The sequence below is a fragment of the Chaetodon auriga genome, chromosome 4, assembly GCF_051107435.1.
Source record: "Chaetodon auriga isolate fChaAug3 chromosome 4, fChaAug3.hap1, whole genome shotgun sequence".
NCBI lineage: Eukaryota > Metazoa > Chordata > Actinopteri > Chaetodontiformes > Chaetodontidae > Chaetodon > Chaetodon auriga.
In genome coordinates this window covers 21,889,207-21,907,558 of record NC_135077.1, presented here as the reverse complement: position 1 = coordinate 21,907,558, position 18,352 = coordinate 21,889,207, and the positions used below count along the sequence as shown (strand labels likewise).

At 41.5% G+C, this 18,352-nt stretch overlaps 2 protein-coding genes across 2 annotated transcripts; both read left to right on the top strand.

The window, feature by feature from the left end:
• Positions 1–5,812: 5,812 nt before the first annotated feature.
• Positions 5,813–11,282, top strand: notum2 (notum pectinacetylesterase 2). The gene is made up of 11 exons (XM_076729352.1): positions 5,813–6,126; positions 6,302–6,354; positions 6,932–7,027; positions 7,147–7,207; positions 7,854–7,966; positions 8,122–8,224; positions 8,618–8,806; positions 8,959–9,059; positions 10,152–10,299; positions 10,429–10,476; positions 10,979–11,282. The coding sequence occupies exons 1-11, from the start codon at positions 5,813–5,815 to the stop codon at positions 11,280–11,282; spliced, it is 1,530 nt and encodes a 509-aa protein (XP_076585467.1).
• Positions 11,283–13,216: 1,934 nt separating this feature from the next.
• On the top strand, positions 13,217–17,415 carry rps15a (ribosomal protein S15a). The gene is made up of 5 exons (XM_076727413.1): positions 13,217–13,242; positions 14,169–14,306; positions 14,631–14,710; positions 15,151–15,236; positions 17,283–17,415. The coding sequence occupies exons 2-5, from the start codon at positions 14,174–14,176 to the stop codon at positions 17,374–17,376; spliced, it is 393 nt and encodes a 130-aa protein (XP_076583528.1). The 5' UTR covers positions 13,217–13,242; positions 14,169–14,173; the 3' UTR covers positions 17,377–17,415.
• Positions 17,416–18,352: the final 937 nt, after the last annotated feature.

Below are 18,352 nucleotides of genomic sequence, written 5' to 3'. Positions count from 1 at the left end.
CATATTATACAGAGCAGGCTTGGAGCATGTGAATCACCTGTTGCAATGAATCTGTAATTTAAGTAGAACTCTTGATATTTTCTTTTAAATGCAGCTTTCTTTTTGACGGCAGTCTTGGGGTCTTCTGCTGTCTCATCATTGAGTCTTTCCCTCTTTTTAAAGAAGCTCTCCAGCGACATTTGATTTTTACAAATTTTTGCTAGGGTTAGCTTGGGTTTAATTTACCTGTGCATACAATTACCTTGACTGAGACAAGTGCAGGAAAGAGGCACACATGGAAGTGGTAATTTTTTCAAAATAAAACACCCTCAGACTGCAATAAAATGTAAATAACATAAGCTTTTATTCTTTGTGTGGCTGGTACCAAATGATCCATGGCCTAGTACTGGTCCATGGCCTGGTGGTTGGGGACCCCAGCTGTAAGTTATAAGAAGAAACACCTTTTTGTTTTCCCATGATAATGGGTTGATTTAATTTTCTCCAAAAAAAAAAAAAAAATGCCTCCAGATAATGAGATAAATTTACCTGTTATGAGAAAACAATCTTTGCTATATCAAGAAAAGAAAAACATGAACTTGTGATCTTGAAATAATGTTACTAAAGGATGAGGATGAATCCTGATTCATGATCCCCTGACTCTAAGTTTTCACTTAACTTGTGAAATATTTCCACGTCTGCCGGGTGGATTGGTACACAACATTCATGATCCCCAGATGTTGAATATTAATGACTTTGGTGTTCCCTGAACTTTTCATTTGTGCTTCCAACAGGTCAGTTTGAATTTGTCCAATACTTTGTGTTTAGTGCTAAATAGGCAAAAGGTGAAAGATGATGAACATGGGAAACATATTTGCTTAATATCAGCTTGTTACCATTGTCATTGTGAGCATGTTAGCATTTAGTTCAAAGCACCACCTCAAATCATAGCCACACACCTCAGTTGGAAAACTGATTTCTGGAGAATGTGCAACAGGTTTTATGATGTGGGATTTATTTAGTTTATTTAGTTAGATTTATTTAGTTTTTAAATGGACAGCCAGACATCAAGGTGACATTTGTTTGTATCTTCTCTTATCACATGGGGCTTGTGCAACTGTTTCCACTGGGTGCTGTATGATGATTGTATTGTTGATCAGGTGTGAGTTGAACATGGCGTGACCCCACCACTGGTATCCATCACTGCACTGACAGGTCTGGTAGCTCATCCAGCATGACTCCAAGGCCACGTTGCTGTTCCACTGTGTCATGAGCCCTAAAGACACTTCAAGCTGTTCACTCAAGCACAGTATGCACCCCCACCCCCCACCCCATCCCCCTTCAGAACCAGTGGCCCACTGAGGCCAGTATTAAAGTATTAGAGGCTGTAAACTGAGGCCTGCAAACCCTGAGTTTATGATTCCTACAGTAATATATGGTGAACAGCAGGTCGCCTACCTTAAGTTGCATTGCCTGATATGTAATTCATTCGTACCAATTTTGCACATACTAATTTTTGTGATGTGGTGCTTTAAGTTCTCTAATCTCACAATTTGTCCTTTACGCATCCATGACTGCTTAGGATTGTAGTTGTGGCATCCATACTAGAGGCTGAACATATTTTGCCGCAATGGAAGTGTGCCTGGCATGCCAATAAGGTGGACAGAACAAATAGCAGGTTACGAGGGGTTCAGCAGAATGAGCTGCAGCGCTCAAAACTTTTTCACTTGTCAGCTACCCTTTTCTATGCCTGTTACATCAACCCGCCTCCTGAATCCAACACCTTGTATCCCTGCCATCGACCCCTCCTCCATCTATCAAGCTGATGCATTGGCAGTCTGCAGAAGGTTACCACGCAAGGCCTCTTAACACCTGGTTTTAGAGATAGTTTTGCGCACCCCACCTGCTAGCCTCCTGCAGTGGCCTAGTACTTTACACCGATCCCACTAAAACCCTGTCTGTCAGCATTACTGATTGAATGGAGAGCCCTGGCCATGTTACTCTGACCAGGTCTCATATCTCTCGCCTGAGGCTTGTTTTCATGTGGCTTGTAAAGATGCCACTCTTATCTCCTATTAATCATGGGCCTCTTTCCCCAGCTGTGCCCTCCACTGCTGGTGACAACGTAGATTTAGAGTGATGCTGTTGCAGATTGTCAAATTACACGCAACATGGCAAGAGGAGCCACAAGGCATGATTGTGGTATGTATCACAATCCTATAGAAGGTTTTGTTGTTTCATTTTACATACAAATATGTGTTTTGATCAGGCGTGAAACAAGAGTTTACTGATTGAGTGGCTCTACGGTTCGAATCTGTTGTTCACATGGTTGGATTTGGCGGTTGTTACCTGTGAGTTGCAACCTTTCTGTGCTGTGGTGCGGCCATAAGAATCCAGCATATGACTGCGGTCTCGTTGTTCTTTGAAGCTATCAGCCGACAAGCATTCTAGCTCGCGGCCGGACCCTCAGCTCTTGACACTGGTGATGACACACATGCTCAGCAGACAAAGTGCCCGGACCACCCGGGCTTTAGGTGTCCTGACCTTGGAGGTTGGCTGTGAAAAATAACAACACAAGGGGAGAAAGAATGCCACCTATGCTGCACAAGAGGTCACGCTGTTGCCCCTGTCAGGGTGAAGTTCAGCATGTCTCATGAGCCCCTTATGGGTTATGCAAAATGTTTATTTTTCAAAGGTAAAGAGACAAATGTAATCGATTCCAGAAGTGTGCCAGGTCTCACTTTTTGTGTATGCCTGTCGTGGTATGAGAATGTACCTGTTGCAGATGCTTAGAGGGACAATATTTGACCCATGTTGAGTTGTGGGAGTTCAATCACTGTAGGTGTAGAGCACAAATTCCCTTTAGTGCACTGATCTGAAACCTGCTGTAAGAAACGTATCATTCTGTCCAATCTCATATCAAAGAAAAATAAAACAGCAGCAATGCCATCTCTCTGTTCGTGACATTCTAGCGAAATGGTGATAGATTTACAGCAACTTCTTTCGTTTTTCAGCTATTTGAGGTATCTGTTAAACAGATTGTTGCATTGATTTCTGGGAAGACAGATGGTAGTGTGCATGCTTCAAGACACCTGAAGGAATGAAGAATTTTTCAGCTCGGTAGATCAAATTCATTATAGTGATGTCCTTAGGGTACATTTTTATTGCGCGTAGGCGCATATGATCTCAGAGACATATTTTTGAGTAGCTTTGTTTTCTTTCTGGCCATAGTTGAAAGTAGCTGAAATAGCATGAAATGCTTGAAAATGAGACAAAAATACCATTTTCTTTCTGCCAAGGCAATAAGACAAACCTTGATAAATCTGTCTGCCTAGTTTGTAAGTCTTTAAATGTTAAGGTGATTATTGCAGACAGTACTGTCTGATCTTGTTTTTCTTTTGTGACAGGATAGATAATCCTGAACACATCCAGAAAAAAGAGACATGTTGCAGCCTATTTTACAGGACACCTTGGACCTGATCATGAGGTTTTTATCTGTGCTGAAATCATTATAGAGCCCTTCATCCGTCACTTTGTTTGTGGAGTGTGTGTGTGCTTTTGTTATTGTGTCTAATCTCCTTAGGGGAATGTGAACTGGAAGTTTATTGCTTTTATTATAATGGCTGTATTCTTTTCTTCTGTGCTTAACTCAGTCTCAGACCTCCTGCCACCCTGCAGTCCCTTCAGCCCCAGCAGCACCATGATGAGCAGCCTCTGGCTTTTCAACCGATCATTATTTGCTGTTATTAACATGTTGGGATGGTGCCCATTTCATTGATTATTTTGGAGTCCTGTTCTGTGTTATGTCTGATGATGTGTGATGTCGAGTGATCAGTGATCAGTGATTCAGTGATCAGTTGTTTGTCACCCTACAATTAACATAATAACATAAGCCCATGAAGATATGCTTAAGTTAACATGTTTAAATTGGCTTTGTTGTCTGACCAGCAATCAGAAACTCAAAGGTGATGAATTATAGAAAACCAGCAATTCCGGTTTCCAGATTTTTGAATCTGGTACCAGTGAATTTTTGGCATTTTTGCTTAAACAATTCATCAACTATAAATATTGTCACCATTTAATTCTCGCTCAATCGACTAATCAATCAACTGATGATTTCTGCTCTAGAGTGGTTTATGAGCTTGAGGACATTCTCATGTACATTGGACTCAACAGGGACCGAACAACACTTTTTTGCCCACAGAGATTTATCCGCCACAACAGGGGGACAGTCAGATCAATTTCAAATACTCAGAATCTTTCTGCACCAAAGGCAAACTCACCCAACCTGCAGATGTTGACCTGGACGGGGGCCCAACGGAAGATAAAGACATCACATACACTGCATGAAACCTTTGATTGTGCAGGATTGTTTGAAATGCAGTGTTTTCTATTGAGTCAATGTCCGATTGCTGCCCCTCATTTGAAGGACATTAATTTTGATCCTGTTATAAATCTGAGACTAGAATGGTAAATGGGACGTCTATTCAGGGGCAGCAGCATATCTGTTACATTCCCATAATCTAGAATAACTTCAGCAGTCCTCCTTCAGCTGGAAGAGATGTTCATTTGCATTCCTGTTTTAGGTTAATAAAGGTTTTGTGCAGTGCGTCTCAGGAGAGCTTTAATTTGTCAGTGACGCGGTATTAGATAGTATCATCTGCATAAAGATGAATTAGAAAATTATTTAAAGATATTTGATATTTTTTACGCAGACATTTCAAAGAACAGATTTGAAGTGTTTTGATTTTTTTAAAGAATGCAAGAAAAATAAAATATTAGGTGTGCTACAATGGTGTCTATTGACTTTTTCATTTCGGCTTTTTCTCCTGTAGTGGAATAATAATAATTCTATTGTATGAGATCAAAGAATGCAAATACATTTTATTTCAGTCACTGTTCATGAATCAAGAAATGTCAGAAGAAATATGTTTTGGTTTTTTCTTTTCAAAAGAAACTAATTCAAACTGCTGTACTTGTTATGTAATGACTTTTCTCCAGTAGATTAACACATAGCTGTTATTTATGTCACAATTTAATATGGAGAGTGTCTGCCACCTGTGCCTGGAGAGTGTTGATCATGCCCATACCATTCCCGTGTCAGAGAGTGCTTGAGGTGTGTGCTCCAGTGACCTCAGGGTCACATACCATGCAAAGGGGCTATGAAGTCATGCTGACCATGTAGATGTTTAAATCAAAGCACTGGCAATCAGTGGTGGCCGGTGGGAGGGAGAAGGAGGGAGAAGATGGGGGGAAGGAGAGCTCATTCTTAAGACATGGTCAGATGGGAGAGCGAGGTGGTGGGTGTGTGCAAAGACTTGAAATACGTTCAAGAGACAAGTGTGTTATCTTTTCTCCTCGCCACTGGCCATCCAGTACCTCCCCTCGCGGTGTGTCGTCAGCAGTTTATCTCAGGCCCTGGCTGGAGCTGCACGGGAAAATGGGAGGAAATCTGATCCATATGGTGGCACTATAAAGCTCACCGCTGATTTGCAGGCTTCATCAAAACCTGGTCAAGGCTTCATCACTACTCATGACTGGCATCCTCCTCTCACACCTGGTCACTGAGCTCTGAACTTCTTACTCTCTCCTCAGCAGCACTAGTTCTGCCTGACCTCAGGGGTTCCCGAATCTTCAAAGCTGATTCTTCATACAGAGGTAAGGAGTGGAGTGATTTAATTTAGACAGAAAAATAGGGACAATAAAGTTAGAAAATTATGATTAGAAGATGATTAGCTACAGTGATTTTTCATGTTTTGCATATAGATATATGAAGCCAGATTAATAATTAATGATGCATTGCATGTATTTGTTCTTTTCTCATGGTGCCTCAGATATGAAGATTCTGGGCCAGGTTGCTTTCTTGCTTTTGCTTGGAGGAATCTGCTGTCAGAACAACCGCAATGCTAAAGCTAGTGGCAAGTCCACCAAGAAGTCTGGTGGGACCCAAGCAGTTGATGTTGGCCAGACTTCCCCTGTGGCTGATGCGACTCCTGGAAGCTCTGGAAGCACTAGAGGCACCGGAGGCACAGCTGAAGCAGCGCGGGAAGGTGCTGCAGGAGCTCGAGCAGCTGGACAACAGACAGACGATATGAGGCTCCACTTCCTCAAGAACACCCAAGTTACATGTAATGATGGAACAGCAGCTGGGTGAGATGCTCTCATATTTTCTTGCATGTGTTTTCCTGAAACTCTTCGCAGGAAATGAAATCATACAGTTTTCGCCACTTGCTGATTCACAGAGCAACACAAAGCATCACTGTGTCCATACATGGGTGCTTTATCTCCACCATCTCCTCATTCCTGTTTATTTGTGGTTCTACAGGTTTTACCTAAAGGAGTCCAGAGGAAGCCGCCGATGGCTGTTATTTCTGGAAGGTGAGTATTTAAAAATCCAACTGTTTAATTTGGTCCCCAAAGGTCAGCTTGTTTTGGCAAGACGCCCCCATTGGAATTTTGATGGGGATGTCATCTCATCTCGTCATCTTCTGTTTTTCGCCTTTTTTGGTCGCTGCCTGTCACTTTGATAGATTTCGGACGGGGAAAATTTATTTGGATTGTCCTCCAGCTTGACTTATATGCGTTTTCTGAGCGCACAGAAGAGGTGTGCATCGCATTTCCCAAACACAACGCCTTGTTGAAGTGACTTCCTCTAACAGGATTTATAAGTGCATTATTTAAGCGTATAGCCTAAAACATTGGTCATACTGTTGGTGAATTTGCAGGAGAAACCACTTTCCAGACAAGCTGAAAGTCAATCAGCAAATCAGGTGCTGACAGTAAATCAAAGCAATCGTTGGTCTTTTTTGTTCAACTCTGAGTGAATATATAGCCTCATTACCAGACTGGGCTACAGGTGCATGCCTTTCCTTCTGCATTCCTCACGGGCCTCTGTGACGGGCTAACAAGGGTCTCCCTGATGTGCATGTCTAATATTAGTCTCCATTATTTTTAGGTGGTTGGTGCTGCCATAGCAAAGAGACCTGTGATTCCAGGTACCAAAATATACCCCGACTAATGAGCTCATCAGGGTGGCCCCAGACAAAAAGAGGTAGGTCATCCGGCCATGTTTTAAAATGCACGCTGTACATCCGAGCGTGTTACTTGTTTAAAGTCATTCTTTGTAAGACAAAAGGACATCTGTCTGATCTCTGATTGCTGGATTTACAGGAACTGGAATACTGTCTTCTCAAGCGGAGGAAAACCCACACTGGCATAATGCAAACATTATGTAAGTATTTGTCTATCCTTACTGTGTGTGTTATTGTGGATAATGGAGGTGTCACACTTAATCTGTAATGTTATGGCTTGCTTATTAAAACTTATTAAAATCTGTTTGGTTTTTGCCTCCAGTTGTTTTTTTTTTACTTGAATCTGCATTAATTGATTTTTTTGGCCACTCAGAACATATAATGCTTCACTATGTCTACCAGTTAGATGCTCACTCTGCTCTGGAGGTTGATGAAAAGGTGATAGTGAACCAGAACAGTAAGGTTGCAGGCTATTACACCAAACCAATCAGAGTAAAGGTGCTAAAATGCTGCACAAGACTGAGAGGACCTGCGGGTTTATGAGGGCCTAGTTATCATTGCACATGGTCACTTAATCCAGTGTTAATATGACAATATTGATTAGGGCGAGAAAACCTTTTAAGGAAAATACACAATGTTCCTCAATTTAATGCACCCTTGCTCATTTCACTCCTCTGGGGTTTTTGCTGCTTCAGCCTTATTTAGTCTGGTATGACCGGCAGCTAACACAGGTCTGCCAATTTCTGACGTATGACTGAAGAGGCAAACTGCAGCCTGGGTTGATTTCCATTGTCTTGATGGCCTCAAGCTTTAGCCTAACAAATGTGACTGTCTCCTCTTCTGCAGCTTCATCCCGTACTGTTCCAGTGATGTATGGAGCGGCACTGGGCCTGCCCCAACCCCTCCTCCAAGGGCACGACAAGGCAGAGAAAAAGAGAGAGATAGAAATGCAAATGCAAGTGAGTTTCCTCGGATCATGCAAGATTTTCTTATTTAGGTCTCCCTCATAAGAATGACAAATCTGTGCCTCCCTTGTTTGTCGGAAAACATGATTAATCTAGCTTTCTGTTCAGCTCGGTGCTCCCAATCATTTGATGTGTGCATTTGTCATTAGCTGAGTACACCTTCATGGGATCCCTGATCATTCGCGAGGTCATCAAAGACCTCATCCCCAAAGGAATCAAGCAGGCCAAGGTTGTCATGCTGTCTGGCACAAGGTGAGTTTGTTTTATCGCACATGCTGTGATGCTGACCACGGCTTTTGGACAAGAGCCTGCATCCTTCCATCTGGATCATGTCCATGGCTAACATCAAACAGGAGAAGCCCTATTTTAGGTGCATCCTCTTGCCAACAATTAAGATGTTTACAGTCAACTGTGAACAATGACATAATGTCTATTAAAGGGCCTTGCCCTGTAATGGTGAACATTCCTCCCAGGTTAGCAACATAGTTGTTGGGCTCCCCCCACGCTCTAAAACAGGATCCACTAACTGAATGCAAAGCTGCTAAATTTTGACTTCCCTGCTATTAGCTTGCATGCACTGCCATTTTGATTCCCCTGACAAAAATGGCGCCAAACTATTTATTGATTTTCTTGGCTCCCCTGCAGCGCTGGCGGAACAGGTGTTTTGCTGAATATTGAGAGGGTCGCCAGTCAGCTGGAGCAGCTCGGTGCAGAGGCTCAGGTCCGAGGCCTTGTGGACTCTGGGTGGTTTCTAGAGAGTAAGCAGCCGAGATCACCTAACTGCCCTGAGACGATTTCCTGTTCACCTGAAGATGCTATCAAGATAGGACTCAGGTAAAATCATGCGTTCTTCAGTCAGCCTAAGTAGCCTTGAAAAGAAGTCCTTTTTGCTATACAGTGCTGTTATATGTGGCTTTATTGTGTGATCTGTTAAACAGACTGACCAATAGATTTGTGTGTACTGACAGTCTGTGTTGTTCTCTCAGGCTGTGGAATGGGGTTGTACCTGATAGATGTCGGCAGCTCTATAAGAAAGGAGAGGAGTGGCAGTGCTTCTTTGGCCACAAACTCTACTCTACCTTGACCTGTGAGTGCTGGCTGCTGCTGAAGTCCATCATGATATTAGATTAGCATGCTATATATTTGACCTAAGCTTTTCAAAAATAATGGTGCAGTAGAAGATGTTCAAGTTTAAATTACTCAGAAGCTGAAAAGTAATGGACTCCAATGTTGATGATTTGATTTCCATGCTTTTACTTCAGCAGAAAAAGTACATGGTCTAGGATCAAAAACCCACAGGAAAAAACAACAGAAAAATTGAACAGCAGATATTTTGTAAATCTGACAACCTTGACAACCCAGCCCATGGAAAAACTACTTCCGCATCTAAACTTAAAGTCACTGTATGTGATTGGACAGTTTCTGAATTTGATAGTAGCATCAAAACAGACACTTTGGAGACAGCAACACACATTCAACTTATACAACTCAACCAGCTGTTAACACTGAGACACTGTGTTATCATCTTATGAAGTTGATATGAGGAGTTTGGGGCAGCTCAGGAGGTAGAGCGGTTGTCTTCCAATCAGGAGGTCTGTGGTTCGATCCCTGGCCTCGGCAGTCCACATGCCGAAGTATCCTTGGGCAAGATACTGAACCCCAAACTGGCCCCCAATGCTATGCCATTGGTGTGTGAATTCATATGTGTGTGGCTTTGGATAAAAGCGTCTGCAAATGACTATATGGCAAACTTGTAAGCAGACAGTTGTCTATTAACACAACCAGCAGACACAGAGCAACATTAGTCTTCATTTGGAGTTATGAAGTTATGTTCACATATCTGATCTTAGCTGATCACTAGCTTGTCTGTTGCTTGGTTCTGGGCAGGTAGTGTACAATATACATTTATCAGAGCTTTCACACAAACAACATTGATGAGAGCAGTGAGATTTAACCAAAACAGTTGACTTGCAGGCAGTAAAACCAAAACAATGAGCAGAAACAAGCTATAAATCTCAGTAGAGCTGAAGGGAACTGCAACAGGGTGACAATTCTCTGTAGCTTCATCACTATGAGCGTCCCATTTCTCTTTTTAAATCTTCACTTGACCTGACCCATTGCTAATATGAATGTATTGATTTGAGCATATTTCACATTGAACTTTCTGTTGTCCCTGTAGCCCCTCTGTTTGTTGTGCAGTGGCTGTTTGATGAAGAGCAGCTGAGAGTGGAGAACATCTACATGGGAGGACAGAGTCTGTCCGAGGAGCAGTGGCAGTACATACAGAACCTGGGCATGGAGCTCAAGAACTCACTGACAGACGTCACGTAAGTTCCCAAAAACCTGTGTGGAAACGTAACATATAAGGATAACACTAATCTAATGGCACCAAGTAATTAAAAAAAAGATGGACCAAAACTTAGAAATGATATCACTCTTCTGTGTGTGTTTTTCAGGGCTGTGTTTGCTCCATCATGCCTCTCCCACACAGTGATCACCAAAAGGTGAGAATGGATATTTGACTCCGGAGGTGGTAACACTTTTACGCCTTCCGTCTCTCATTTTATTCTCGCCTCTACCAGTGGTCATCTCTACTGAGTGAGCTCATGCTGCTGTTTTTGTTCAGCTCGTTCATCATTCTACATTCTTCGTGTCAACAAATACCATTTCACACTTTCCCAAACCCCTTGGTACCCCTTGCGCACTCTCATCATTTTGCTGCACAGATGGGCATTGATGGGTCAGTGCAGTTTCAGCTAGGTTTACAGAGTCAGGCTAAGTTAGGTGTATTTATTGACGGTGATGATTCTTTATGAGGGGAGCTGAAGGTCCAAGGTCATTGGTATGTCATTTTGCAGTGTTACACTTGCTGCAGCATGAAACATGGCCAAAGCAAATTGCAAAGTGTGCAATCAGACCAAAGCATCGCTCATTACACTATCCTGATCCTCAGTTACTTACCCCATAACTTAACCTATTCCTCTGCTCTCTGTCTTGTTGTTCTAGTAACTGGATGAGTTTCCAGGTTAGGGGCACCTCTCTGCCACGGGCCCTGCAATGCTGGGACAGGAGTCTGGAGGCTATCCGTAACAACAGAACCCCTGCCAAAGGTTGTCCTTTCCACCTGGTGGACACCTGCCAGTGGCCCCAGTGCAACCCCACCTGCCCAGCCTTGGTGGACCAGGCCACCCAGCAGGAGCTCACCCTGCTCCAGATGCTTGTAGCCATGGGGCTTGACCTCCAAAGGTTGGGCCTTGATCCCCAGGGAGACGTGGATTCTCTGGCCAGCATGGTCAGCAATGGCGGCTAAGTGTAAAAGTGGATAGCAGCCTAAGAAGTAGCCATGCAAAGGCTTACTAGACGAAAAAAATGTGTTGAAATTTTAATGTAACCATAGAAATAGTACAGAAATCTGGTTACCTGTGCTGCTCAGCATTCCAGTATACTTCTTGTGTCCGTTAAATTGGGGTCTTGAGTGGAGGGTATGTCGTTTTGTCTGAGTAGTTCGGTTGTCCCTCTACTGGACACCAGAGGAACAAGCTTTGGGTCTAAACCGAAGGTGGTTGAGTTGCTTTGAATTTTAGCAGATGGCCAGACATACTGTCCCAACTATAACACACTTTCATTCTGATCACTCAACATGAAAATTAAATGCCAGAGCACGCTAGTTGAGTTTGAAACTTTTAATAAATAGAGGCTCCTGGAAAATGTCAGAGGTACCAACATGTTGCTTGGACAGGTCTCATGAAAAGAGACATTTGCACACCATATAGTGTAGTCATTAGCATCTGAATTAGCTTTAAATAAAATGTCTTTATACTCTTCTACCATACAGTCATACATCACAGTTGATGTACCAAGTTTTCAGTATTCTGATTCTGAATGTTCTTTCACAAAATAAGATACAGCTCAGAACCCATCAAAACTGATCTCACACCAACTCAATATTTTTTGCGCACTTAGTTTCAAAGAGCAATGATGCAAAGATTGTGATTGTGACTTTTTAGTTTGTAGCTCCTGATGCTATGCTGATTTGTTGTGCATGTAAAAGATTAGTGATGTGTGATTAGCAATTAGTCGTTGATATTTTTGTGTGTATGCCAGCAGGAGTTTACCTATTTGACATGTGAGGTCTGCAATAAAAGGAAAAATACTCAACAAAAAGAATAAACAACACTGTGGTTATTTACCGCTCAGCTGTCAGAATAATCTATATCATGACATACATTCACATAATACAGACTATATATTGCAATTTTTCATTGTTCATCCTTTATACTTCTTTCACAATGTCATGCTAGTTGTGCAAAACATTTACAGATGTTACTGTAATTGGATGTTTTATTTTCTAGGTACTGTAAATACTGTGTCGACCGATATGGATTTGGCAAGTGTTGTACCTGCTAGTAATGATTATCAGACTGAGTTGGTGCTCATTTTGAAACTGGGAATAAAGATACTGGCTCTGACAACATGAACTCTACTTCTGTGGTTCATCCAGTTCTGTATATTCATTATCTATTTTTTTATGTGAGAAGGTTCAATGAGAAGATGTATGAGGCATTGCTCAACAGAAATACATTTTTAAAAGTAGACTGCGCAAATCCTGCGGGGAAACATCACGCCCCCCGAAGCCTGCTAGCAAATCTGAGAGAGGCAAAAATGACAGGACAGTGGAAATGTGACAAGCAATACTGAAAACAATATCATATGTAATGTGATACATCAACAATTCTTGTCATTCAGTAAACTATGTACGTTGCCCTGCTTAAGAAAACTGAAGCTGTGTATGTATGAAATTATTCTTCCTCATCACTAGATGGCGCTGCTTTAAATTTGAGAACCACACAGTGACACTTTGGTACAAAATTAAGATATTTATAATTTGTCTACCGGGAGAGATGAAGACAGGCTATAATTGTTTAATTGTTTTAGAATACACACACACACACACACACACACACACACACACACACACACGTATGTATGTATGTATATATACCTATGTATGTATGTATATATACCTCACAGCTATATATGTGTATATATGTGTGTGTGTGTGTGTGTGTGTGTGTGTGTGTGTTAAAGTTATTATTCATGCAAATATTGTCCGAGTCGCTTTACGTTGGCACAGCATAGGCTCAGTTCATGATCAGAGACACAAATTTCGTGGTACTGTGGATCATCTTGACTCAAGAGTGTCTTGGATTTTTTCCCATATTGCATTGCAATTTTTTTCTACTTCCTCTTTCCGCCATATTGCAGAACCGGTAAGTTGCCTTCCTACACTGTCACCTTCAATCTTTTAAGTATCTAAAGCATCTGAACAATAAATGTTCCATTTATGTGATCATCTTGAAGTGAACGTGCAAAATAATCATTTGGGATGATTATCGTTTCGATTGGGGAAAGGAGTTTGACACATTTTGGCGACAAATTTCACTCGCTAGCCCCTCTGTCCGGCCCTCAGTATCGGTGCGTACAAAGCGCCTTGACAACTGTTAGCTTTCGCGACTACATCAGTGTCTTTTCAGTTCTAACAAATTAAACCGTAAGCTGTGAGGTAATGTCCATGTGTAAAATATTAAATACGCGGTCGACACAGCGTTGACCATTGTCTCTGCTAATGTTACGAGATAGTTAGCCAATATAGTAGGAACGGCTAGGTAGCTAGCTTTTCTGTGTCCTCAAGGAGGACCATGCTTTTGTGGGAGTCGCAGCGTTTTACGTTTTAAGTTCAGCTCTAGCAAAAGCAACGTTACTTGCAGAGAGTATAATTCAGCTGATATCGGAAAATTATTTCTTCACCACAGCTTGGTAATGTTAGCCAAGTTGCTAAGACCACAGAACAAGTCGTGTATTAATGGGAGCTAGCCAGGATGTGCTAACTGGACAGATATGGTGAATTTCTTTAACGTCAGATTCTGTTATAAAGGCAATTCATGCGCGATTTAGTGTCCATGCCAGAGTATGACCCAATCCTAAAGAAAACCGACTGTGAAGGTCTTCTAATAAATGAAGGATATCATTTGGTGACGTGACAATAGGCCAGTTCCCTCAATAGTCTGTAAAGCACTGACAGTAATGGACTGGTTTGGTATATAGTGGTATGTGAAACCAGGCACAGCTCAGTTTCTTTTATTTCATGATTCCACCTATCATCCTAAATGCTTAATACCTGTCTTTGCGTCTGCAGGCATCATGGTGCGCATGAACGTTCTCGCGGATGCTCTGAAAAGCATCAACAATGCTGAGAAGCGTGGGAAACGCCAGGTCCTCATCAGGCCCTGCTCCAAGGTTATTGTGCGCTTCCTAACCGTCATGATGAAGCACGGTGAGTGGCTCTCAGTTCTCTTGTTTTAGTGAGTGAGTGGCGTACTTTTTTTATGAAATATAATGCTGGCCCTGCCGTAGTGGCGGTGCTTTGGTCTCCTCCATATATGTGCTGTTTGGAGCCAATGGAAGAAGGTTAAATTGGCAGTGCATTTTGTAGAAATGTGATCAGCATCCAGCTGAAGAAGTTATTTTTGTTCTTGTAATGGCTGTTCAGCTTGGCGTCTCAATCAGATCAAATCTGAAACACCAAGTTCATCAGACTGAAAGACTAATAGTTTGAAGTGTTTTAACTAATCATGTTTTTTGTCATTTGTACCTCCAGGTTACATTGGTGAGTTTGAGATCATTGATGACCACAGAGCAGGAAAAATTGTCGTCAATCTCACAGGCAGGCTGAACAAGGTAAAGTCTTGTTAGTTTAGCAAGCTCTGCAGTTACCGCTATACCACTGCTTGCAAGGCAGTTTCAGATAAATTTTAACTATGTGTTTGAGCTTGATTTGTTGATATTTGGTTGAACATGAATGACACAGAAATTGAGTTTTCCCTCAAGTCCAAATGCCTCCAGACATAATTGCAACTGCTTATATTGAACTGGGTACTTTAACATGTTTGATGGGGTGGACATATGACAATCTGATGGCATTTTACACAAGTTATTGCTCTTTTTGGTTTGGAAACTGGCAAATGCACCAGCCTGTAACTGAGCTGAAGGGAACGCTAAATCTAATGTAGATGGTCTGTATTTGTGTGTAGCTTTTTGTTCCTGCTTGCTGCCTTATATGTGAATCCTGAGTTAAAATTAGTGGGTATTTATTTATTTATTTATTTATTTTCTTTCAGTGTGGTGTGATCAGTCCACGGTTTGATCTCCAACTCAAGGACCTGGAGAAGTGGCAGAACAACCTGCTGCCCTCAAGACAGTTTGGGTGAGAATCACATATGCCAACTTTTTAACTTAAGGATGGCAGTGGTGTAGTGTTGAAAGTTTGATTATTCCCTCCAAAAACAAAGACATAGGTATTATCAGGAATTATTTTCATCAGACATGAGTGATTTAAATATGTGGGACTTGAACATATTATTCCGTTTTTAAAAAAAAAAAAAGTTAATTACTGGACAACAGAAACTCCTGTCTTTTGTGACTCCTGTCCATCATGCAGTTCATTCAGAGAACTGAAGCGATCCAAAGATGGTGTTAATCATCATTTTCAATATTAGGGCTGTGTGATATGACCATATATGTCATGGAACAATTAAAAATGGTCTATTGTTTCATCTTCTGCTCTGTCATATATTTTGTTATCTCAAATCACACTGTATGCCAGAAAAGTCTGACACGGACTAGAAAACTGTCTTTCACAACAGGCTGAAACATCACCAACAACTTTTATGAGAGACTTTGAGGATACAATATAAAATGCAATAACAAATCGGCCTTTCCACGTTTTTCATTTTCTCTAAACTTTACTCATTGAATTGACAGAAAATGTGCTATATTGCGATGTGTATCATTGTGTAATATGAAAGTACCTATATTGGGAGATATTTTGTTCATTTCACACGGTCTATTCAGAATCCCAGTATGCTGTATATTCCAAAAAACTTGTGATGCAACAAAACTGAAGTGCTTTAAGCATTTGACCCTTTTCTACAGTGGTTAATGGTGTCATGGAACAAAAATGTTGCTGATTCATTGATTAGTGGTTGTCTGACATTGTCACTGAGTAAGAGTAGGTGCTAGTAAGAGGCTGGAAGAAGGTATGAATTGGGAATGGGCATATGACTGTGCATAGTTGTAACCTTGTATGCTAGCAACTAGCTTTGTCATTCTGAGTAGAATTTGTGTGGAGAATGACTGGTTTTAATGTGTTACTTACATCACTTGAAAAGAGGCAAAAATTCAAACTGACATGCTAAATTGGTTGGATATTGTTTGTTAATAAATTGTGGACTTCATAGCATGCCTACCTATTTACTAACATTGATGTGGACTCATGCTACTCAGAACACACATCAAATGTGTGTTTTTTGTGCTTTATTGAAAGAAAAAATCTGGGATATTGCTCAGCTTATGTCGTCTGAACTATGGAGCACAGTTACAGGAAATATGGTCAATAGCCCCCATCACACACCCACACACCTGTCCTTCTTTACTATCAGGGGTGGCATTTTGTTTTATCAGAGGATGTAACAGACAACAGGGAGTGGCATGTCAGGCTATGTTCACACAGCAGATTCAAGACACTGTCCACACTGTTTACTGGGAGGCTGTCAAGTTGGATTTGTGAGTCCAAACATCACCGACCTATCTGCATGGGTTGTTGATGTTACAGTGTGGTGTTTGTAACTGCGTACGCTGGTGACATGGCTTTCCAACATGGATGCATGAAAAATGGTGATTCCATTATCTTGCTCTCCATACAATCACGCTGTCAAGTGGCGTTGCTGAACTCCTCTGTCTCAGCAGACAAACTCAGGAGATTTGTTCATTCACTCAGTCGCCTGTTCTTTGTCATTGTGTGGTGATTGGTTTGATGAATACTGCCTATCTTGCCGCACACCAGTTTGTTTTATTGCTTTTGATTTGTCTGGTTGTCTGGTCCCACCATGCTCAGAGAGCTTTTCCATCAGATGAGCACACATTTATCCAACCTGGCTGGATTTGTTTTCACTGTTCTTTACCCGTCGAGCTGGATATGACAGTTGTACTTGCAGTCTAAGTTGCACTGAACATGATCATACTTGGAGAATGTACTTCTGTCTTTTCTCTACAGTTGAAGTTGTTTTCATACAGTGTATAAACTAAGTGTCAAGTGGAGGTCATAGATTAGGTTTTCTAAGCAGTTACTTCATAAAGCGTACAATCCAAAATGTCGTTAATTGTGTTTCTGCTGCTGTTCTTGCTTTTTATAGTTATCTCTGGCACTTGCAGTGTGTGAGGTTTAGTAACATGCTAACTTTTGTTTCCACAGATACATTGTGCTGACCACCTCAGCTGGCATCATGGACCACGAAGAGGCCAGACGGAAACACACAGGAGGCAAAATCCTTGGATTCTTTTTCTAAAATGTAAAGAACTGCAAATAAAAAACCAACCAGGGGAAAGCTGGTAGTCTGCTGTGACTGATTTCATAGAACGAGGTCTCTGTGGAGAGATGGCTTTTTAAAAGATGGCAGCTTTCACCAGAGGTTCAGTAGAGTAGTCCTTGGGATAAGACGAGGTCACCAGGGTGCTGGTATTTTTTGGTTGTCTGATAAGAACACAACTCACAACAGCATGATTCTGTCCTTAAAAACATGCCACAGAAGTACATGACTGCATGTCATGGAAAACAGAAGTAACTTAATTATGACTGGCAGAACGTGTAGGCTGACTAAGGAACATGGTAAAAAGTAGAACCTGCACTGTTTTCTTAAATTTACTGTCGCTGTGCAACATTTTGATCAATCACATGTTCACACGCTAACAAATGTAACACATACACATACCCACTTTAAATGTATAATCACTATACATCTGTATACAAGGTGACCAAACTTGAAAAGCCACTGGCTGAAAGCCAAGTTCAGTTCATAAAAGAGGGAAATGGTCATTGATCACAGGTGTCAACAATGATGCGTTCAGTACCTGAGATGGAATTGGAGGGAAAAGATCACAAAGTTATTAAGTGAAAAACAAGTAGACTGAATGCCATTAACTTCAGCTATATATTGGCTATTAAAATGATGAAACAGGTCTCAAGACAATAATCCAAAGACTTAGTCCCAACAAGACATAATTGAATTTGTTGGGCTCAAATTGGTCAACATGGTTACAAAGGAAGTTTGTTAGTGAGCATCAAATCAACTTTGGATCACCGTGATGTGGTGATAATGGGAGTTGAAGGAAGTCCCACCTGTGGTCATCGCTCTCCACCTGATTCAAGGAGAACATGTTTCTATCCGCCTTTTGTGACTTGGCCAAGACTGTAGAAGTGGGAAAATGCTAACCCATTGATCAGTCAACCCGCCAACAGCAGCCGTTGAGGAAAAAGATGCATGA